At 43.1% G+C, this 22664-nt stretch overlaps 1 protein-coding gene across 1 annotated transcript in view; it reads right to left on the bottom strand.

The window, feature by feature from the left end:
• The window catches only part of ANAPC1 (anaphase promoting complex subunit 1), a 168091-nt gene that overhangs the window by 110092 nt on the left and 35335 nt on the right, over positions 1-22664 (bottom strand). The window contains exons 5-11 of the mRNA XM_073628045.1: positions 12814-12914; positions 11766-11848; positions 7720-7793; positions 6122-6267; positions 4204-4430; positions 2035-2235; positions 569-664 (exon numbers count right to left, since the gene is read on the bottom strand). Of these exons, the coding sequence (XP_073484146.1) occupies positions 569-664; positions 2035-2235; positions 4204-4430; positions 6122-6267; positions 7720-7793; positions 11766-11848; positions 12814-12914 (928 nt within the window). The remainder of the gene's footprint in view (positions 1-568; positions 665-2034; positions 2236-4203; positions 4431-6121; positions 6268-7719; positions 7794-11765; positions 11849-12813; positions 12915-22664) is intronic.

The following is a 22664-nucleotide window of genomic DNA, read 5'->3' as shown; positions in this document are numbered from 1 at the left end:
TGAAAAAGAAAAAAAAAAAAAAAAAAAAAACACAGATACTTCTCTTTAAAAAGTTCAGCTTCAAAGCAGAAGTTTAGGGTTGTAAAAAAACAAACAAATGCTCTCACCTCTACCCTACAGCATCATGTAATGCTGCAGCTTTTCCATGTTAGGTCTAAGACTGAGAACTGAGTGATAACATGACCACTGATCACTCAGTTCTTGGTTTTCTCCAAGCAGAGGGCAGTGACGGTCAGTCATTGCTCTCCACTCTGTCACTCTAGTGCTCACTGCAGTGGCAGGCTGCAGATTGGGCAGACGCAAATGGCTTTGGCTTTCAGCCACACGCTGACAGCTGGAGCCAGCTGTCAAACAGCTAGGTGGATCCCGGCAATATGGTCAGGATCCTTCCAGAGCCTGGAGAGGCTCTGTGATGTCAGCGGACAGTGGGCTTTAGCCTGCTGTTGGCTTAATCTTGGTTTACCGGAGTGCATAAGTAAGTGACCCAGAGGAGGAGTATGGCTAAAAAACTTTGGCTCTACTTATCTTTTGACAATCAAGCTCTCTAGATTTCATAAAGAATGCTTACCGCAGTTGGTGCTGGGATTCTATAAGAAAACACAGAAACTTCTGTCCACACAGGTCAGTAGTGATAAATACTTTAGTGGCTTGTGAGTTCTTTTCCCTGTGAATGTGAAAACAAGAGAATAATAAAGAGTCCTTTGGCCTCATTCATCAATGTTTTTCAGAGCAAATTTGCCCTAGACAGAGCATGCTGCAAAGTAGGACGTAGATTTGTCCATACTGCAAAGAGAATGCCATTGCAACTTGAGACAATTCTTCCATCAAATGTGATAAACAAGGTAGAGTTTGAGATCCACCTTGACTATGTTGGCATGACCTAACATCAGATAAATACTTTTATATTGAGTGCACACATGATAAGTAATGTCCAGGGTAACACTTGCAGGTATGTTTTACTTCTCACACAGAATGCAGTACTCCCCCTGACAATGCATGCATTTGTTTTTCTCTTCAGTGTGGCCTTTAACCGTACTACAAAATTAAAATGTTGCAGTCTGATCACTGGGGAGAGGAGGCTTAAGTAATGCCGATGACATATTTTCAGTTTGACTGCAAGTTTTCTGCATATCTTAAAAGGGATTGTAAAGTATTTTTTTTCCTTATTAAACAAACATACTTACCTGATCTGTGCAATGGTTTTGCACAGAGCAGCCCCGATCCTCCTCTTCTTGGGTCCCCAATGGTGCTCTGGGCTCCTCCCCTTCTCTGTGTGCCACCATGTCCATTGACACACACAGTGCGGCTCAGCCCTGCCCTCTGCTCCCGCTGTTCTGAGTCCAGAGAGGAAGGAGAGAGCAGCACAGCTACTTTTGGAAGCAAGCACTGGATCGAGATCAGGCTTGGGTAATTCTACAGGAGGGGCAGCTGAGAATTCATTCAGAGAATGCATTAAGATAGGGTATAAAACCTTAAGCCTTTAACAATCACTTTAACTGCAATGCTGCAGTTGATCCCCTAGCCTCCATTCTTCTATAATCAGTACATGTACAGACAGCTAAAGCTGGGTACACACAGTTTTTTTTGTTCAACCAACAGGTTGAACGAAAAAAAAAAAAAAACTCAGATTCATGCATTAACACAATGATGGGATATCTCTCGCTGTGACAGAACAAAAGTTGGCCATTTCCCGCTGAACCAGGATGATTTTCAGCCCATGTGTATCGGGCTTAAGTGACTCTCTCTGTCTGTGTCTAAATCATACAGCTCTATATAGAATCTCAATTAGGAAGAGCCAATCCACAAGCCAGCAGTTAATGCTAGTGTGTCTTATTAGACATGCCAGAGTACTTTGAGAACACAAAAAAGACTGTATTTATAGTTTATTTCTAAAATAAAGATTTTTTTTTTTTTTTACAAATAATAAAAATTAGGCAAATGAGCAGTCGTAAACATTCATAGACATTATTAAAATTGAGCAAAAACACACACACACATTTAAATGTATTAACAAGATTCTCTGCACATCTTTACCTTGAAATAGTCTCTGTCCACAGGTGGTCAAGGCAGAGCTCGGGAACAATGGGTTCTGTTTCTGGAGTACAGAAATCGCTGGAAGTACTGTTAGGGGAATGGGAGACTCCTAACCTCTTCGGTGAAGGGGTGTAACTGGAGAAATTAAACCTCTGTACGCCGGAAAAGGATTGCACACCTAAAGCCGGGGAATGGGAGCGGCTGTAAGAAAAAGGAGGAAAGGAAAAAAAAAAAAAAATCTACTTTACAAGGTTATTCTGTCAGCCCTTAAAAAGGAAAGTGTGTGTGTATATATGTATATATATATATATATATATACATACACACACACACACACACATACACACATACATATACACACACACACACACTCTTTTTTAATGTAGAGCTTGTTTTGTGCTAAATAGCTAGTAAGATAGTCTCTTTAACCACTTCTGGACCAAGCCTATTTCTAAAATCTTTTTTTTTTTTTTTTTTTTTGCTAGAAAATTACTTTAGAACCCCCAAACATTAAATATATTTAGTAAAATTGCACACACTTGTGGAATAGCAAAAAAACAACGGTACTTAAAAATCTCCAGGAGGCGACATTTTAAAAAATGTAGCGGTTGGTTACCAGTTTAGAGTTAGAGGAGGTCTTTTGCTAGAATTATTGCTTTCGCTCCAACGATCACGGCAATACCTCACATGTGTGATTTGAACACCGTTTACATCTTAGGGAGGGACTTACGTATGCGTTTTCTTTGGTGCGCAAGCACGCGGGGACGGGGGCGCTTAAAACATTTTTTATTTATTATTTAATTTTTTTACACTGTCTCTTTAAAAAAAAAAAAATCTGATCACTTTTATTGCTGTCACAAAAAATGTAAACATCCCTTTTGATAGTAACAGGCGGTGACAGGTACTCTTTATGGAGGGATCTGGGGTCTAAAAGACTCCAAATCCCTCCTTTGCACTTAAAAGTATTAAAAAAAAACGCCAAAATCTGCGTTTTGTAATACTAGGAATTTTTTTCAAATCGGCGCCAATGGCAGCCAAGTAAACCGTGACGTCACTTTCAGGTTACTACATCAGAGACCAGATCAAAGCCGATTTTTGTTCAGAACTCTGGCCAGCCGGCTGACGTGCTGTCTGGTCGCTCGGGTCTCCCAGTGGGGCGGAAGTCACCTACTGCTCCTTGTGATAATGGCCGCGCGGCTGCTGAGCCGCATTGGTTGTTATCATTAGAAAGCCGACCGCCAGCTCTAAAAAACGGTGCAGCTGCAGGCTTCACGACGGTACAACCGCAGGCTTCACCCCGGTACAACCACTTCCTCAAAACAAGGTACAGGTATGTCGTTTCACGTGACATGGTTAAAGAAGAAGAATTCCAGGTATGGATATCTACTATTTACTACATAGTCCAGCTTGAACCAATGTAACAATGCATATACCATAGCTGGTAATCACTGCAGAAGACAGTGTTACTCTAGTAATCTATACTTGATTCTGGGTCCTGCGCTAAGAGGCTGCCCTGCTGCACTGTGAAAACAGCAAAGGCACTCTTTAGAGAATGTTTTGCATTTTCTGAAAGAATGCAAAGTGTTTCCTGTTTGGATGAGGTGGAAAGGTGGGCTGGTGACATCACACGTTCCATCTCATCCAATCTGAGAATGTTTTGCAATATTTGAGAAAATGCAAAGCATTCTCTAAATGACATCAGTTCCGAGCATCCGACCACCGAAATTCAGAATGTAGCAGGTGAGCCGAGTGGCAGTGTCTACTTCAGAGATTTCCAGCTTCTAGGGGCATCAGCCAGGTATGATATATGCACAGTTACATTACTATAAGTTGGACCAAAGTAGCCATTTAAAAAATATGCATAACTGGATTTCGTCTTTAAAGGCTATAAATCTCAGACTTAAAACACTGGTTTCTGACGCTTGTTTTTATTTTATTAAGTCTGGGGAAAAATATGAATGAGGCACTCGTTCTTAACGCTCAGGTAAAATAATGTGATCAGTACATTCCGGTGTGCTCCATGGGTAAAGAAAGTGTCAAGATAACCCTGTAGTCAATATGACATGCTGAAACACTCAAAAACTACCAGTGCAAACATATTTAAACATTTTTTTTCCGCTGCATAAACAAAACAAAAAAGCAATGTAATGTACTATTCTAGTCCTTTACCTCAGAGCAGCCATGTTGGAAATAGAAGGAGAATGGGAACGAGAATGGATGCTGGGGGAGGACACTGAACGGCTTTGGCTGTGGATTGAGGAATAGTTCTGAAAAGGTGAACCTGTTGGCGAATCTCCTTTAGAAACACTGTGCAGGTGAGCTGTCAGAGAGCTGTTCATTATTCCATGTTGTGGGGTGCCCAGTTGATCTGGATATTTTAAGACTGCATTCTGTTCCTGTATATCAACAACACATAGTGATCCAGTTGCTACTGTAACACGTCCAAAACTTCAAACTGATATGCTTAACATGAATATGAAATGTTGTATTATGAATAAACATGTTGCTCCATCTCACTTAAAGTTCTCCTAAATAATCCATCCAGATGGCTCTCTAACACTGTTCAGCAGCTTGTCACACAAGCCTTCAGCTGACAATCAAAAAAGTCAAAAGTTTAAAGTAGCACTAAAAAGGCAAAACTTTTTTTTTCAATTTTGGATAGAATAAGGGAGGATTATAACCCCCAGTCACATTTTTTTTTTTTTTGCCATTTGTGTTCCATTAAGATTTCCCTTCACGTCCTGTCCCATGGCCAAAACAGGCAGTAAGAGAAAATTCCTCCAAAGTGAGGGAATTCCTGGTTGTCATCAGAAATATTGTCTCAAATATTACTGTTGTGGGGACACAATAATTGTAACCATGACAAATGAAGAGTGAGAATCTGGGCCTGGACACAGACAGCAATAAAAACCTGACAAGTGTTCTAAACCCTCTCCAATTTGTTTAAAAAAAAAAAAAAAAATTAAAGCAAGCATATATTCTGGAGTTGCCTCTTCCTTCACAATTTTTGGAAATCAGTAAAACGGACTGATATAAACCTGGGGTAAGGCCCATTAGCATTCTTACTTCCCAATAACTTCCTCTATATCAAAAAATATAAAACACTACCTATTAATGCATCTATTTGATGCATCAAGAGTGAAACTATGCAAATATAGGACCTCACCTTATTGTTACATAACCAAAATGTCATTTTCAGGAAAGACCTGGTTTCACTTGATGAACCAATACAGCTCATTACTACTAAATGCCATGTAAAGAAACCCAGGCCCCTGTCTCATTTCCTCAAAAAACAACTTATATGAAGTCTCAAAAACTGTACCTCAATGATATTTGTTAACCGTTTTACCCAATAAAAAAGGTTGATAACAGTTATGATCGATTTTAGTGTCAGAGGAGCCCATCGCTCTGTTCAGCCTCTGGGAGCGAAGAAAATACCCAGTATTTAAAAGTATAAAAAGGCACAGCATCTACCCTTTGTCTCTTCTGACAACACTGGCTATTGGCTCAGTGCTGTCAGATAGGGGTAGGGTGACAGTCATCAACCCTGTGCAGGCTCAGGCTAGAACAACTTTAAATGTATACAGGGCCTCCTGTCTGCACAGAAGCAGCGGGGGACAAAATGTACTGTCCCAGGAGGCTGCAGGGCCATTCAGAAAATGCAGCTCAACTTGCGCAGTGGGAATCTGGCTGTGCAACAGCAGAATGTCACAGGCGGCTTCCCACATCCAACATAGCTGCACTGGGGACTCGAAGATCGGTTAAGAACGGGCCTGGGTGAAGACAGCACCGGATCCCTGGGCTGGTGAGTGTTTATTAACACACAGTATTTAAAGTTGCTGGCTTTTAATTTTTTTTTTTTTTAACAAGACCGAAGATCCTTTTTAACTTACCCTTCTGACTCAGTTGTGTACACAATCAAACTGCAGGTAATCTGCTATATAAACAGGTGTTTTTAACAAAGTACTTAAAGACAACAATTTAACATTTTTGAAAGATGGAAGAAAAGTTAGAAACGCTTTTTTTTTTTTTTTATAAAAATGCAAAGTATATCTACTGCATATACACTCAATTTATGTCTCCTTACTTCTGATTTGACTTTACGCAGGGCCCATACTGTATGTGCACCCTGCACTGTATCATAGGTCATCACAATGGATGGGTCAGCATTGGAGAAAACAATCCTTAGTGTGTTATCAGAAACATACTGCACACGAGAGCTGGCAAATATACCTGTAATAAAAGGTAAAAGTTAAAAAGGTATTGTCTAGTATCTGCAACATTTGTGAGATACATGTAAGAGGTCAGCTTGATAAAATCCAATTTAATTTTTGCTAGAAAAAAAAAAAACTCCTATGTGCAGTTTGCATTTACGTATGAACATGCAATCCCTGGAGGCATTTGCTGAACTGAACGTTTGCTCCCACTAGTGGCTAGTATACAAATCAATATATTTAATACAATAACAAAAATATGAAAGAGCAAGCATGTTCAAGAGGAACTGCAGTCTGCTCACATAATTTGTAATAAAAACATCTTTGCCATTCTGAAGCTTCCCTCCAACCACTTTACATATTATTTTATATATACTGTGATTCTGTACTTGCCAAATATGCTTCAGAAATCTCCCTCCACTAAGTCTGGCTGCAACCATTTCAACTGTGGGCAGCTGAAGCTACTGCCTGTTCACTTCCTGGATTCACATACACAGGCACACCTCCAGCTCTCATTCGCCCTCTTATGACTCACTCCCCATCCTTCCTGGCAAACTCTCACGAGAGTGAGAGAGCGCGCTGTGCATGATGTCATAAGCCTAGGTTGTTCAAAATACTTCAGGTATGCCATGTTGTTTATTATTTTCTTGAAAACTTTGCACAGTTTACTGATCATGCTAATGTACCGTGAGATATAGGTGCAATCTCAATTTTAGAAGGAGTTGCCTGAGACCTTAAAATAATTTCATGTGTTCCTTATAGGTAAAAAGGTTGTAAAAGGCCAATTTAGGGAATATCATAGATACTTAAACACAGAAATGGCAAAAATCTTTAACAGCCAACATGTTACTACAAAATATATGGTGTAAATTTATATTCATGGGCAGTAATATTAGGATTTTTGGTTTACCTGTAAATCCTTTTCTTGGAGTATATCACAGGACATAGACACAGGCTATATCAATGGCTGCATTGTGCTGTAAAGGCACACATTTTTTTTCTGTTTATGCTGGCTGAAGGACTATCCAAAAGCAAAAGCTCAATTTATGGGCAATTCCACAAGCAGAACACAAAGCCTGTCCCACTCTTCATTCTCACTTACCTTGTATCCAATGTGGACACACCCTGCCTATGCCTACATTACACCAGCAGCAGCCCACTCAAATATATACTTGTAAAAGGGTTACTGCTGATCTGGGGAGAGAGATTACTACAGTAGTAACTGTCAGCCTGTGTTGTGAATGACAGTGTGTTGGAGACAAGCGCCCCCTTTACAAAAACATAAGCTCACAACACAAGCTGGCAGTTACTACTATCAGGCAAACGGGCCCAGACCCATGCCGGGAGAGGAATTAGAGTAGTAGCTTTTGTCGTGGGCTACAGTGTATTTATGGTTTAAAGAGTGTAGCGAAGTAGCTTTAGTGCGCTTTCCTTTTTCTAAATGTATTTTCTCCTAAATTTGTACACTTACCTCCTGATTTGCACACTAAAGGTGTGATTTCATCCAATGGATGCAGCATGCTAAACATAGTTGGTAAAGGTTCCCTAAGAAAGAAAACAATCCATTACAGAAGAACTCCAATAATGGTAAGCATTGTGTAAACTAACCATTTAGTCATTTCTGGGTCACGGGTGAACATTTTAAAATGGACAGGTCAGCCACTAAACACTTACATCTAAGTCATGCATACCAGCAGCAGGTACCATGAGGGAGCATGGAGTTGAACGAGGAGGAGATGTAGAGCACGTGAGCAGGAATGGAAACGGTAAAACACTGGAGAATGTGTCACTTTTTTTTTTTTTTTTTTAAAGAGCAGAGGAAAACAGTGTATGCTTCCCGAGACTGAAAAGCTACAGTGGGGAAAATAATTATTTGATCCCCTGCAGATTTTGTACGTTTGCCCACTTACAAATAAAATTCAGGGTCTATAACATTTATTTATAGGTTTATTTTAAATGATAGGGACTGAATATCAACCAAAATCAAGAAAAAAAAACATGATACAGATGGTATAAATTGAGTTGCAGTTCAGTGAGTAAAATAGGTATTTGATCCCCAAGCAAAACATGACTCGGTACTTGGTGGAGAAACCCTTGTTGGCAAGCACAGAGGTGAGATGTTTCTTGTAGTTGGTTACCAGGTTTGCACACATCTCAGGAGGGATTTTGGTCCACTCTTCTTTACAGGTCTTCGCTAAATCCTTAAGGTTTCTTGGCTGTCGCTTGGCAACTCAAAATTTCAGCTCCCTCCATAACTTTTCTATAGAATTAAGGTCTGGAGACTGGCTAGGCCACACCACGATATTAATGTGCTTCTTCTTGAGCTGCTCATTTGTTGCCTTGGCAGCATGTTTTGGGTCATTGTCATACTGAAAGACCCATCCATGATCCTTCTTCAGTGTTCTGGCTGAGGGAAGAAGGTTCTTATCCAAGTTTTACAATATATGGCCCCGTCCATTGGCCCCTCAATGCGGCAAAGTTGGCCTGTACCTTTAGCAGAGAAACAGCCCCAAAGCATTCCACCTTCATACTTGACTTCAGGGATGGTGTTCTTAGGGTCATATTCAGCATTTTTCTTCCTCCATACACAGTGAGTCGAGTTAATGCCAAAGAGCTCAACTTTGGTCTCATCTGACCACAGCACTTTCTCCCAATCCTTCTCTGAATCATTTAGATGTTCATTGGTAAACTTCAGAAGAGCCTGTACATGTTCCTTTTGGAAGAGGGGGACCTTGAGGACGCTGCAGGATTTTAATCCTTGGTGGCATATTGTGGTACCAATGGTCTGTTTGGTTACTGTGATCCAAACTGCCTGTAGTTCTGGGCTAATCCCTCACTTTTCTTATGATCACCCTTAACCCGTTAGGCGAAATCTTGCATGGAGCTCCAAGACCAAGGGCGATTGATGGTTATTTTGTATTGCTTCCATTTCAAATAATTGCTCCAACAGTTGTCTCCTTCTCACCAAGCTTCTTGCTGATGGCCCATTCTAGCCTTGTGCAGGTCTACAATCTTGTTCCTGATGTCCTTTGACAGCTCTTTGGTCTTGCCCATGATGGTGAGGTTTGAATGGAAGAAAGAGATTCTGTGGACAGGTGTCGTTTATACACATAAAGGAGTTGTCGTTAGGAGCACTTTCTTAAATGTATAGGACTAATCTGTATACCACATAAGCACATACTGTAGCCAGTCTGTGGGAGCCAAAATTATTTTTAGTTGGTAGGGGGATCAAGTATATATTTTACTCACTGAACTGAACTCAATGTATAACATTGTATCGTGTTTTTTTTCTGGATTTTTGGTTGACATTCTGTCTCTATCATTTAAAATACAAATATGATAAAAATTAAAGACCCTTAATTTTTTGTAAGTTGGCAAACTTGCAAAATCTGAAGGGGATCAAATAATTAATTTTCCCCACTGTATATGTACTGTATGCCAAATTCTTTCATGACTACTGACAAGAAACAGGAAGTGCATTTCTCTCTTTATATTATAAACAAAAATATTTTAAACATTTGCAGTTACTGTTGTTCATTAATAGGAAATGTATAGGTGTATGAATGGCAATAAGATAATTCATCATCTTTTTAAAACGGTCTAACCTGTTCAATAACCATACCAGCAGAATTGATTATTACAAGAGAATCTCCTGAAATGTTTAAAATTTGTTTACCTTTGATTATAACTGGTGATAATCTCTGATCTAAATAAATGCTGACTGTACATTATGCTACAAAGGATAGAAAATCCACTTTTTTTTTTTTTTTTACACCCAAAGCCTTTGCAGACGGAGATATTACCTTGTAAAAATCATCCCGTTGCAGAAAACTACAGAGGGGCAGATACAAGACCAGTCACCCTGCACAAAGATAGAGAGCAGGAGTGACCAATCTTTATTACAGGAAGCCCCTAAACAAGAATTTAAACGTTGTCAGCACCCAGGAAAAGTGCCCACAGCGGCTGGAAACACAATGCCCCCTGGGCAAATAGATGGCTACAGGAATTTCTTCAAGTTGGATTACTGCACAGATCTGGAAAAAAATATACAAAGGGCCTCTAGATTCAAGTAAGAATACAAATAGCTCATCTATTTAGAACATTTCTGGCTTGCCCAGATGCCAGCTTTAAAAAGATTTCTTATGATGTCAAGGGCAATAAGCAAAAAAGAAAGGGATTGATTGAGTTATATGACACAGCCCACTTGAGAGAGCTATATTTCTTTTTTTTTTTTTTTATCTTTTTTATTGAATTTTCATGTACAAGACAACTACAAACAAACACAACATATAGAACCAAACAATGAATATTTGAATATTTGTATGTTGCCCACGCAGGGGTCAGTCATTGAAGGCACAAAATACAAAAAACAGTTAGCGGGAGCAACATCAAGAGGACAATGGTGTGACAGACTAACGTTCACTATTAGATAGCAGTAAAAGGACACAAGAAAAGATGAAGATTTTCCAATTTCACCACACGCAACCCAAAACTGACCTAGGTCCATCTGGGCATCCCCAGACCCTTCACTGTCCACAAATTTTGAGGCAGTTTTGGGGTCGGACAACCATTTCGCCCACACTTTATCATATTTAGCCAGACAACCCCTATTGGCATAAGTATCTTTATATAATGGGTGGTTCTTATTAATCAACTGCTTCCAGAAAGAAGTTGTGGGAGGAGTCTGCTTCTTCCATTGCAAAGTAATAGCCTTTCTTGCATAGAAGAGAAGGAGGCCAGCAAGCGTTTTATCAGCCCTGGTATGGAGAATATTATCTACAAGGCCTAACAAACAGATTTCAATGGCTTGAGGGACCAGCGTTGATTTAAAAAAGTGTTAATGATGGTTATCACGACCGACCAAAAGCTTGTGATGGCAGGACATGACCAGAAGGTGTGGGAATAATTTCCTGGAGAGTAACCACATTTACTCTGGGGGGTGTGTGAGATGGATTCATTATATACAGCCTATAAGGGGTGAAATAAGCTCCATGTACAATCTTGAACTGAATCAGTCCATCACATAAGGAAACAAGTGTTTTAACTGGGAGATCCCATATGTCACCCCAATCAAATGTCTAAATGAGGAGCATCTTGCAGCCACTTATCCCTAAGTCTAAAGGATCTAGGGCTACTAATATTAAATTGGCATAAATGTGAGATGTGGGTTTTTTGCATCGACATACTAATTGGGAATGAATGGTCCTGCAGCTTTCTGGGACCTGTGATGTATCCTGGAAGCTGCAGGGGAAGGAGGGGAAAGCCGAACTTCCACTTTGGTCGATGACCAGAAATGGGAGAGCGAGTACCTGTCAAAGCCAGGTACGTGCTCCCCCCACAAAAAAAAAATAAAGTGCCAATGTGAAGGAGGCGGGGAGGAAGAGTGGAACTTCCTCTTTTGGGAGAAGTTACGCTTTAATTAAAATGTAATCCCTTGATTGTATTACATCAATAAATTTAGAAACAATTTAAATTAAATTGCTTTTTCTGCTGAGAACTATAATGAAAAACACTTACCTAGGAGGACTGTGTGGCACCTCATGAGAGTGGCTGTTACGTTCAAATAATAGCCCATATTTTGTTGGCCAGACAGCTGCAACCTAAGCAACATAGATTGAAATGATGAGAAATAACACGAAATAACACAAGAGAAAGAATCAGAACAAAACAACTTTAATGATGGTTTTGCATTTGGTAGGGCTTTGCTTAGTCAATGGCTCCCGCTGCTGTCAGCAAAGCCAGCAAGAGCAGAGAGAAGAGGAAAGAGCCACTACAGATGGGCACAAGGCTGGACTGAGATCGGGCTCAGGTAAGTATAAGAGAAATGATAGTGATACACATACTGAAACATTTTTTTACTACAGGGAATGCATGAAGGTAAAAAATGTTTAGGCTTTACAACCACTTTAAGGCCTCATGCACACTGGACATTATAAAAACACCAGTAGCATTAGCTGTAGAAAGCTCTAGCTGTAGAATGAGTTTTTCAGCGTTTTTGCAGTAGTGTTTTTCAGCTGTAGTGGTTTTTTAGCAAAGCTATACTCCCAGCTTATCGCTCTAAAACGCTGATAAACGCCGAATAGCAGCATTTTTAACGTTTTTTCAGCTTTTATCAGAGTTAGAGCATTTTTACAAAACTCCTCTCAAAACCCACTAGTTCTGGGGTTTTTTTTCTAGCCAGAAAACCCCCTGCCAAAAACACTGATAAAAGTCTATGTGTGCATGGACACATACAGTACGATAACATGCTGGGGAGTTTACTGACGGCATAAAAAAAATCTGAAGCCAACACACACACAGGGATAAAAAACATATTTGGTACTGGACTAAACCCCAATTTACGTCTAGACTTTACCTGTACCATTCAGGTATAAATATATATAACTGGCATTCTACAATTTGGCAATAAAAGCACCCATATTTCTTTTCTGATGAGCATTTTATGATACCAAACTAGATAAAAAGAGTATTACAAATATTAACTGATAAAGAAATCGGATCGGTTGCTATGATTTACTGCGCATTACTGCTCTCATCAGCCTACAAGAAATACAGTCCTCCTTACCTGAAAAGGCAAAGGCGCTATGTAATCTTTCCCTTCTGTGTTATGGACATTAATACAGGAGTTCTGCAGGATACAGATGCATTTCTCTACTTTATCTTGGCCTGAGAATAATACAACGTAATAAAACCAGGTATAATTAGACATAAGGATTTTGTTTAATTTTTGAGGAAGTCTATAGTAAGAAAATATGGAGGCTACCATTGCTGACCTCTTTCTGAAAAGCACCACTTTAATTCTCTGATTTGGGACAAGTAGAAAGGTCAGGTTTTGACCTTATTCTCAGTTATAATTTGCATCCTTATTAAAAGACAGTTACTCAAAAAATATTAAAGCCAGAGACAGCCAGCCTGCCAACATGCAATCTCAGAGCACAATCATCAATTGCAGCCTTTGTTGTGCTGGCGAGGCAGTAATGTAGTGTGCAATGCCTATATTCCATAGTCTATATAGATCCAGAATATCTCTAAAGACTGCTTCAGCACCTCACTATATTGAGGTCTTAAAAAAGGAAGTAAGTTTTGCACCAGCGGATTCAGCATTCTCCTGTGCTTTAATTATCCTGTAAGCAAACAGATTGATCCCGATCTTATGGTATAGTGAAGACACACACTAAATGTTTGCTGCAGCAACTGCACTTTACACTGCAGTGTTAATCACTCTCCTGCACATCCAAACCCTTTAGACGGGAGATTCAAAATAGGGCATTGGAGCATACGTAAAGTGAAAACTGTGACCAGCTCTCATTGAACACTGTAGATGCAGGTACTGTGTCATACTCCCAACAGCTTAGCTTTCTTTGTTTCTCCCTCCCAGCAGTGACTTAACAGCCATCAAGCTTTGTAGTATCATAAAGTGGGTGCTCTGGAAGGGGAGAGCAGAGTGAGGGGAGATGCTTAAAAAAAAAAAAAAAAAAAAAAGACTTCAGTGCTAAAAGCTGCAGTAAAAATAGGACTTTAAGACAGCTTACCTGTAAAATCCTTTTCTTTCGATGGACATCACAGGACACAGAGCCACAGTAATTACTGATGGGTTATATAGGGTATCACTGGTGACTGGACACTGGCACACCCTATCAGAAAGTTCAACCCCCTATATAATCCCTCCCCTTGCAGGGATACCTCATTTTTGTAGCCAAGCAATATAGTGTATTAGAGGAGGGGCGGGACCTCTGTGTCCCGTGATGTCCATCGAAAGAGAAGGATTTTACAGGTAAGCTGTCTTAAAAAGTCCTATTTTCTTTCTCGAACATCACGAGACACAGAGCCACAGTAATTACTGATGGGATGTCCCAGAGCAATGCTATCTGAGGGGGGGTGGGGGGGGGTGGGATTGGCATGACCAAGTAGGGTACAATCATACCTGAGGACCCTGTACCGCTGCCTGCAGCACACTACGCCCAAAGGCGATATCTTCATGCCTTCTCACATCCACCTGATAGAATCTGGTGAATGTATGGACTGAAGACCAGGTTGCGGTCTTGCAGATCTGAGCCATAGAGGCCCGGTGATGCACTGCCCAAGAAGCACCAATAGCCCTTGTGGAATGTGCCCTGATCTGAAACGGAGGAATCTTCTGTTTCAAACCGTAAGCCTGAATAATCAACTGTCGAATCCATTTAGAAATGGTAGCTTTTGACGCTGCCTGTCCTCTATTGGGACCCTCTGGCAGCACAAACAAAACATCTGTTTTGCAAATCTGAGCAGTTGCCTCGAGATAGGCCCTGACTGCTCTTACTACATCCTACGAATGTAGTGATCTCTCTTCCAGAGAACAAGGATCTGGAAAAAAGGAAGGTAGAACAATGTTCTGGTTTAAATGAAAATCAGAAACCACCTTTGGTAAAAAACTAGGATGAGGGCGCAGTACCACTCTATCCTTGTGTACAATCAAATAAGGCTCCTTACGGGAAAGGGCTGCTAATTCTGATTCTCTTCTAGCAGAAGAAATGGCTACCAGAAAAATTTACTTCCTTGTCAACAAGACCAAAGTAATCTGATTTATTGGTTCAAAAGGCTGTTTCTGTAACACAGCCAGAACCAAGTTCAAGTCCCAGGGGTTTAGGGGTGCCCTAACCGGAGGATTAAGACGCGTCACCCCCTGTATAAAGTTTCGGACCAAAGAATGCAAAGCAAGTGGTCGTTGAAATAATACAGATAAGGCCAAGACCTGGCCCTTGATGGTACTCAAGGCCAGCTTCATCTCTAAACCCAATTGTAGAAAATGAAGAATTCTACCTATCACATATTTTCTGGGATGCCAACCCCTGGATTCACACCAGGATACATAAGCTTTCCAGACTCTATAATAAATCATTCTGGAAGCTGGCTTCCTTGCATTGATCAAGGTAGATATCACAGAACCTGAAAGCCCACGACTCTTCAGAACGTGGGTCTCAATAGCCAAACCGTCAAATTTAGCGTTTGTAAGGCAGGATGGAACACTGGACCCTGAGATAACAGGTCTGGTCGTACCGGTAGTGTCCACGGGGAACCTACCGTCATCCTTACTATTTCCGCATACTACGTCCTTCTGGGCCAAGCGGGGGCCCCTGCCTGATCCTGCGAAGAAGTCACGGCAGTAGCAGAATAGGCGGGAATGCATAAATCAGTGAGAACCGATGCCACGGAATCACCAACGCATCCGTCCCGCATGCAAGAGGATCTCTTGTTCTTGCCACAAATCTGTCTATCTTTTTGTTGAATCGGGATGCAGAGATCCACATCTGGGACCCCCTGTGACAGACTCACCCGAGACAGAGGCTATTGGAGGGGACTGAACGCTAGCCTGTTGCCTTTTGATTATGGGCCCTGGATTTTCAATGGAACGGTGCTCTTTGTGGGGTGAATTGGAGGTCCGGTTTGAACTGTACTAATCGAACTCAGTCGTGTATATATGTATATATTGTTTGTTGTTTGATTCTGTTGGGGACTCCTTGCTGTGGATCTGTGTCCCTGAAGAGGGAGGGGGGGTTCCTCCAGCAGCCCCCTGCTGATAAGACTGATTCATTCTGTTGGGACACATCCTGTGAGGAGATGCTGGTGTCATCAACCTGTGTTTATGTTAATTGAATGAGCTAATGACATTGTCCTCTATACAATGTAGGAGACGGGACGACTGCTATTGTGTTGTTATAACTGTGTGAAGCTCGGTGACCACAAGTCTGGGCGAAAGGTCATGTCTCAGTCACCTGGGCTGTATAAAGGATTAGATAATTAGCTCATGTTAATTAAGTTACAGTTGTATTGTTAGAGGAGGTTCCAACGGCATATAAAGTCTTGTAATTTTGATTCTAAATAAAGTGAGTTCTTGGTAGCAACAAGCAAGTGTCGCCTTGTTTTTGTGCTCAGAGAGGTTGGGATATCTGTATACAGACTGGGAGGAAGTGGTATATGACGGAAGCACTCAAGCGGAGTGTGGGACGTTCCGTGACATTGGTGGCAAGCAGCGGGAAAGCTTCCTGCAGTCTGGAAAATCTAAACCTCCACCTGGATCCAAGATCAGGATAGCAGACTTCAGTCACCCCAGCGGAGATATGGACCTGGCATCAGAATTCCCGGGGCTGCTGCGGATCATCCTTTCAACATACACCAGGACTGTGTCTGAGGAAGAATACCTGGAGCTTAGGCAGCAAATTCGGGTGGAGCTCTGGATTGCAGCCCTCCGTCTCGCTGGTATAAAACAGGGCAAGTGCTTTCCAACCCAAGAGCAACGGGCCAGTGACCAACGGGCATTGCGGATGGCATTCCTGGGAGAGCAGCCCCAGGAGCAATGGGTGACTGAGTTGGACAGGTTGGTCCAGCAGGAGATAGAGCTGGACAATCGTTATCGGGCTCTGCAATGGCACGCAGAGGAGGGATATTTAGGGGAGACAACAGAATGCTCTCCGGAGGGATATGACTTTGGCGGCCCTGGATTGCTGTGGGAGAACCTTACAGATCTTTTTATGTTTGGCGATGAAGGGGAACCTGACCTTGAGGACCTGAGAGACTATAGAGAGTCTATGCTCGGTCTTGCAGGGGTCTCAGAGCTCAAACCTGATCTGGACCATTTGCTAAGGAAGGAACAGCATCTGGAAAGGGCATACAGGAAACTGCTAGAACAAGTTCAGCAGCATGCCAGAGAATCGGCAGTGGAAAATCCGGAGATTGCCGTCCCCAAACCTGAAGTGCTGACAACAGGGCAGAGCTCTGCTAACCTCTGCCCAGAAATGATAGCATCTTCTGGGTTCCATGGACAGGAGATGGTGAACCTCTATCCCCAGACATCAGTTGCAGAGACATGGGATTTGATAGACTTTTCTGCTGAGGAAGAACAACCTGATGAGCCTCCAGCAGAAGAGCTGCTATCAGGGCCAAAGTTCACTGTGTTCTGCCCAGCACCAACAGTGGCTTCGGCCTTCTTGAGAGAAGAGGTAGTCGGCCTTTCTCCCACAACACTGACAGGGACATGTGATTTTCTGCCAGCAGCATCTATGGAGTTAAAACAAACTTCTCCAGCTGAAGATCTGGTAACTGAACAGAGGGTCCAAGACCTCTGCCCCACACTTTTACCAATTCCAGAGACTGGGGATTTAATAGACGTTTCTGTAGAGGAGGAACCACCTGGCAAACCCCCAGCAGAAGTGCTGGCAACCAGACAGAGGGTCCAAGACCTCTGCCCCACACCTGCAGCAATTGTGGAGGCTCAGGGTGAAAAGATGGCAATCACTTCCCAGCAGCAGATACAGGGGGAGAAGGGAGAGGAGGTGTGTGTTGTCCCTCCCCAACAGTTGGCCAGGGTGGAGGAAGTGGGCTTTCCTCCCCAGCAAAGATCCGTGTACCTGGGAGACAGTACCATCGACATGTCGTCCCAGCAGCCAGATGAGGGAATAGAAAAGGAAGCAGCTGGCTCCCTTTTCCAATGGCAACTACACAGTTTGGGAGTGGAGGAAGCCAGCCTCCTGCCCCAACGGTTAGCTGGAGCGGAGGATGCAGAGTCCCCAGCAGAAGTGCTGGCAACAGAGCAGAGTGCTACCAACCTCTTCCCAGCACCGGCAACAACTGTGGAGTTCCAGGGAGCCGGGGCAGTTGGCCCCTCTCTCCGACAACAAGCTGATGTAGTGGAGCTGATACTCCCAGCTGAATCGCTGGCAACAGGGCAGAGCACCGCTGGCCTCTGCCTAGCACCTAGTGTCCCTCTACAGCTTCAAGAAGCAGGGGTGATTGGCCCCTCTGCCCAACAGCAGACCGAGCCCAGGAATGTTAAAAACAATCCAGCTGAAGCCCTGGCAGCCAGACAGAGTAAATGACCTCTGCCCCACACCTACTGAGGTCAACTATTCCTTGCAGCCAAGAATGGAGATCATGCGGGAAGACTATGTGAGTTCACTCTGCCTGACTAACGTATGTCCAGACCAGGTGGAGGTCTGGGACCTTGTTGGTCAACCTTTGATGGGGGAGAAATGTGACAGACTCACCCGAGACAGAGGCTATTGGAGGGGACTGAACGCTAGCCTGTTGCCTTTTGATTATGGGCCCTGGATTTTGAAATGGAACGGTGCTCTTTGTGGGGTGAATTGGAGGTCCGGTTTGAACTGTACTAATCGGACTCAGTCGTGTATATATGTATATATTGTTTGTTGTTTGATTCTGTTGGGGACTCCTTGCTGTGGATCTGTGTCCCTGAAGAGGGAGGGGGGGTTCCTCCAGCAGCCCCCTGCTGATAAGACTGATTCATTCTGTTGGGACACATCCTGTGAGGAGATGCTGGTGTCATCAACCTGTGTTTATGTTAATTGAATGAGCTAATGACATTGTCCTCTATACAATGTAGGAGACTGGATGACTGCTATTGTGTTGATATAACTGTGTGAAGCTCGGTGAAAGGTCATGTCTCAGTCACCTGGGCCGTATAAAGGATTAGATAATTAGCTCATGTTAATTACAGTTGTATTGTTAGAGGAGGTTCCAATGGCATATAAAGTCTTGTAATTTTGATTCTAAATAAAGTGAGTTCTTGGTAGCAACAAGCAAGTGTCGCCTTGTTTTTGTGCTCAGAGAGGTTGGGATATCTGTATACAGACTGGGAGGAAGTGGTATATGACGGAAGCACTCAAGCGGAGTGTGGGACGTTCTGTGACACCCCCCATCTTTGGCATATGTTTCAAAAGACGTCTTGATGTAGAGACCATTCCCCCGGAAGTAACTTCTGGCGACTTAAATAGTCCGCCTGCCAGTTCTCTAATGAAAACTGCCGATATGCATGGCACATGTCTCTTTGCCCAGACTAAGATCTGGTTCACCTCTTTTTTGAGCAGCTCGGCTCCTGGTGCCTCCCTGATGATTGACACAGGCCACTGCTGTGGCATTGTCAGACTGGCTCCTGACCGGGCAACCCTGTAGCCCGATAGTCCAGGCTTTTAGGGCTAGACCTACGGCACAGATTTCCAGAATGTTGAATGGGTAAGGTCCTCTCTATCTTGGACCATACCCCCTGAACCGCAGACTGTTCCAGAACTGCTTCCCAACCTGTCAGACTGGCATCTGTTGTTACCACCGTCCAGGTAATTGGCAGAAAGGATTTCCTCTTCTGCAGGTTTTCGGGAATGAGCCACCAATTGAGGCTCTGACGCACCGCATGAGACAGGTGCATCGGAAAGTCTAATGCCTGAACCTTCCTGTTCCAGGCTGACAGAATACTGTGTTGCAGCAGTCTTGAATGAAACTGAGCATAAGGAACTGCCTCGAATGAAGACACCATCTGCCCTAGCAGCCTCATACAAAGGCGGACAGAAGGACCTTTCTTGGTCCTGACTGCCAGAATCAGCTCCCTTAAAGCAGCAATCTTTGCCTGAGGTAGAAATACTTTCTCCTGGCTTTTATCTATGATCAGACCTAAATACTCCAGTCTTCTTACTGGTTTTAGGAAAGATTTTTCTAGGTTGAGGATCCAACCTAGGTGTTCCAGATACTTGACTGTGGTTCTCAAGTTGCCGTTCAAGGAGGCTACCGACCGGTCTATCAGTAGCAGGTCGTCTAGGTATGCTATGACAGCGATACCCTGAGCCCTTAATCTGGCCAGAGGAGGGGCCAAGACCTTTGTGAACACTCGAGGTGCAGTGGCTATCCCAAAAGGCAGAGCCACAAACTGGAAATGGCGCCCTCCTATCTCGAAGCGCAGAAACTTCTGATGAGCAGGAAAAATGGGCACATGCAGATATGCATCTCTGATGTCTATAGATGCCAGAAATTCTCCTCCCTGCAGGGTGGAGACTACTGTCCGAATTGATTCCATGCGGAAGGACTGAATCCTCAGGCATTGGTTCAGATCCCTTAAATCCAGAATGGGTCTGACACCCCCATTTGGTTTTTGGACCGTAAAAAGATTGGAATAGAAGCCCAATCCCTGATCCTTTGCGGGAACCATCAGAATGACCTCCTGTGACAAAAGTCGCTCTACGCTAGAAGGAGCGACTGCTTCTTCTCTGGGGACACTTGATCTGAGGAACCGAGGAGAGGGAAATTCCTGAAACTCCAGCTTGTACCCTAAGGTTACTGTGGAGATTACCCATCTGTCCTGGAAGTCCTCCTGCCAGAGCTCTGAGAACTGTCGCAGTCTTCCCCCCACTCGAGCGAGCGGGGGCGCCCCTTCATGAAGAGGTCTTAGTGTTTTGCCTGGTAGGCTTCTTCCCCCAGGACTTCTTTTGTTCCTGGGGTTGACTCTTGTTTCTGAACACAGACGGAGGAGGCCGTCGAGACTGCCTGGAGGCTGAGGCCCCTGGTGCTGGGGAAAGAGTCCGTTTGAAAGAGGGACGCTTAGTCTTCTTCTTGACAGGTAAGAGAGTACTTTTCCCACCAGAGATTTTCTTGATATATTCATCCAAGTCTTCTCCAAACAACCTTGCACCACAAAACGGAAACCCAGCCAGCAACTTCTTACATGGTGCTTCGGCTGACCAATTCTTCAGCCACAGAATTCTACGTATATGCACCAACCCCAGTGAAAGACGAGAGGTTTGCACAATAGAATCTCTGATGGCGTCAGCAACGTAACATAAGGCCGCAGGAAGGTTCGCCAACCCCTGGGCCTGCTGTTCAGGTAATACTTTGATGACCTGCTTAACATGGTCTCTTAAGTATTGACAGACTCCAATCGCTGCAACTGCAGGTTAAGCCACTGAACCTGCCAAGGAGAAAACATCCTTCAATAGGGATTCCATCTTTTTATCTACAGGATCCCTGAGCATCTGAGCATTGTCTACAGGACAAGTCAGACTATTGTTTACGGAGGAAATGGCAGCATCAATGGCCGGTATTCCCCACATTTTAATAAACTTTTCTTCCATCGGATAAAGTGTTGAAAACTTTTTTGGCTGAAAAAAACGTTTGTCTGGGTGATCCCACTCAGAATAAATGAGCTTTTCAAGTAAATTATGAACAGGAAAAGCATGTGCTGTTAGAGGAGGCTTGAGTGACCCCAAAGAAGAGGGTTCTTTAACTGATTCAGATACGGGCAGCTTAAATGTTGAGCGGACCAATCCAGTAAGGATCTGCACTAAGGCTTTCTCCTCCTGGGAAGTCGCAGAGGGTCCCTCTCCACCTGATTCCTCAGAAGAGGAATCATCCGTCCCATCCGAATAGTATAAAGAGGGGGGTGGTAGTTGCGCTGTGATAGGAGGGGAATAGGAAAAAAGGAAAGGGGGGGGGGAACTAGACTATAGTAGATACAACAAAAATATCAGATGGCCTGAATACATGAGTGAAATATGTGAAGGAGGACTCACAGATGCAAATATATAAATAAAAAATTGAATACAAACACAAAAATTACCACTTAGTAGTGCATACCAAAAGTGCTAACATCAAATATAAGATAAACATAAATACCAGCAAGCAGTGCACAAGGGTATGTGAATCAGCTACAAAAGTGCATAAAACCAAAAAATATCAAATATCACATAAAATCCATTTAGGCGTGTATAAATATGCTGACATTAAGGTCGACTGATGGCATAAGAAACGAGTGGGTAATTAGTATCAACAAAATAAATAAAAAATATATTTCTAAAAGTACATTAAATAGTCCCAGTGGTAGATGTTGGTAGCACGCCAACACTTGGCGACTTGCAAATATAATCCAAAAAATGAAAAAATGAAAAAAATGTGACAACAGTCCCACCACCAAATGTGACACTTCTAAATGCAGACCGAATGCCAATGGTGGACAAGGGGGGAGGGGAGAGTGTTCTTCAGTGGGGGCACCTCCGTGTTCACAGGCCCCTTACCTTACAGCTGTAAGGTATACAGCATATGTAATGGAAGCCCAACAGATGGGGAAATCCAAAGGTACAGCGGATGGCGTTGGTTAAGGATGCGGTATGTCATATGCAGAGACAAAACGAACAGCATATAGTATAATTCCGTTTGGTGTGGAGGACACAGAAGGGGGGAAGTGGAGTGGGGGGGGGGGGGGGTTGCACTCACTTGTAAGCAATGAGCGCACGCCTCAACCCACGAGCGCCGAGCTCGTATAATCCCAAATGCTGGCTCTGAATCTTCCAAACTGTCCTCGCTTCCTGCTCCTCACCACCCGTCATGCAGAGTTAGAATGTGCGGTATAGAAAACAGAAACCGCACATAGCGTGATCCCGTATAACATATACTTTAGGAGCACGGGACGCTGCCACACACTAGCTGTATGTGACGAACTCTGCGCTCGTGGATGTTTTACCCCCCAGCTGTTTTTAAATGTAAGTGCATGATATTTTTCTGCCTATTCAATAAAGTATATGTTATACGGGATCACGCTATGTGCAGTTTCTGTTTTCTATACCGCACATTCTAACTCTGCATGACGGGCGGTGAGGAGCAGGA

Source organism: Aquarana catesbeiana, linkage group LG04 (genome assembly GCF_042186555.1).
Source record: "Aquarana catesbeiana isolate 2022-GZ linkage group LG04, ASM4218655v1, whole genome shotgun sequence".
Classification (NCBI taxonomy): domain Eukaryota; kingdom Metazoa; phylum Chordata; class Amphibia; order Anura; family Ranidae; genus Aquarana; species Aquarana catesbeiana.
Note: the sequence above shows the minus strand (reverse complement) of the source record. Positions and strands in the feature narration are given on the sequence as shown.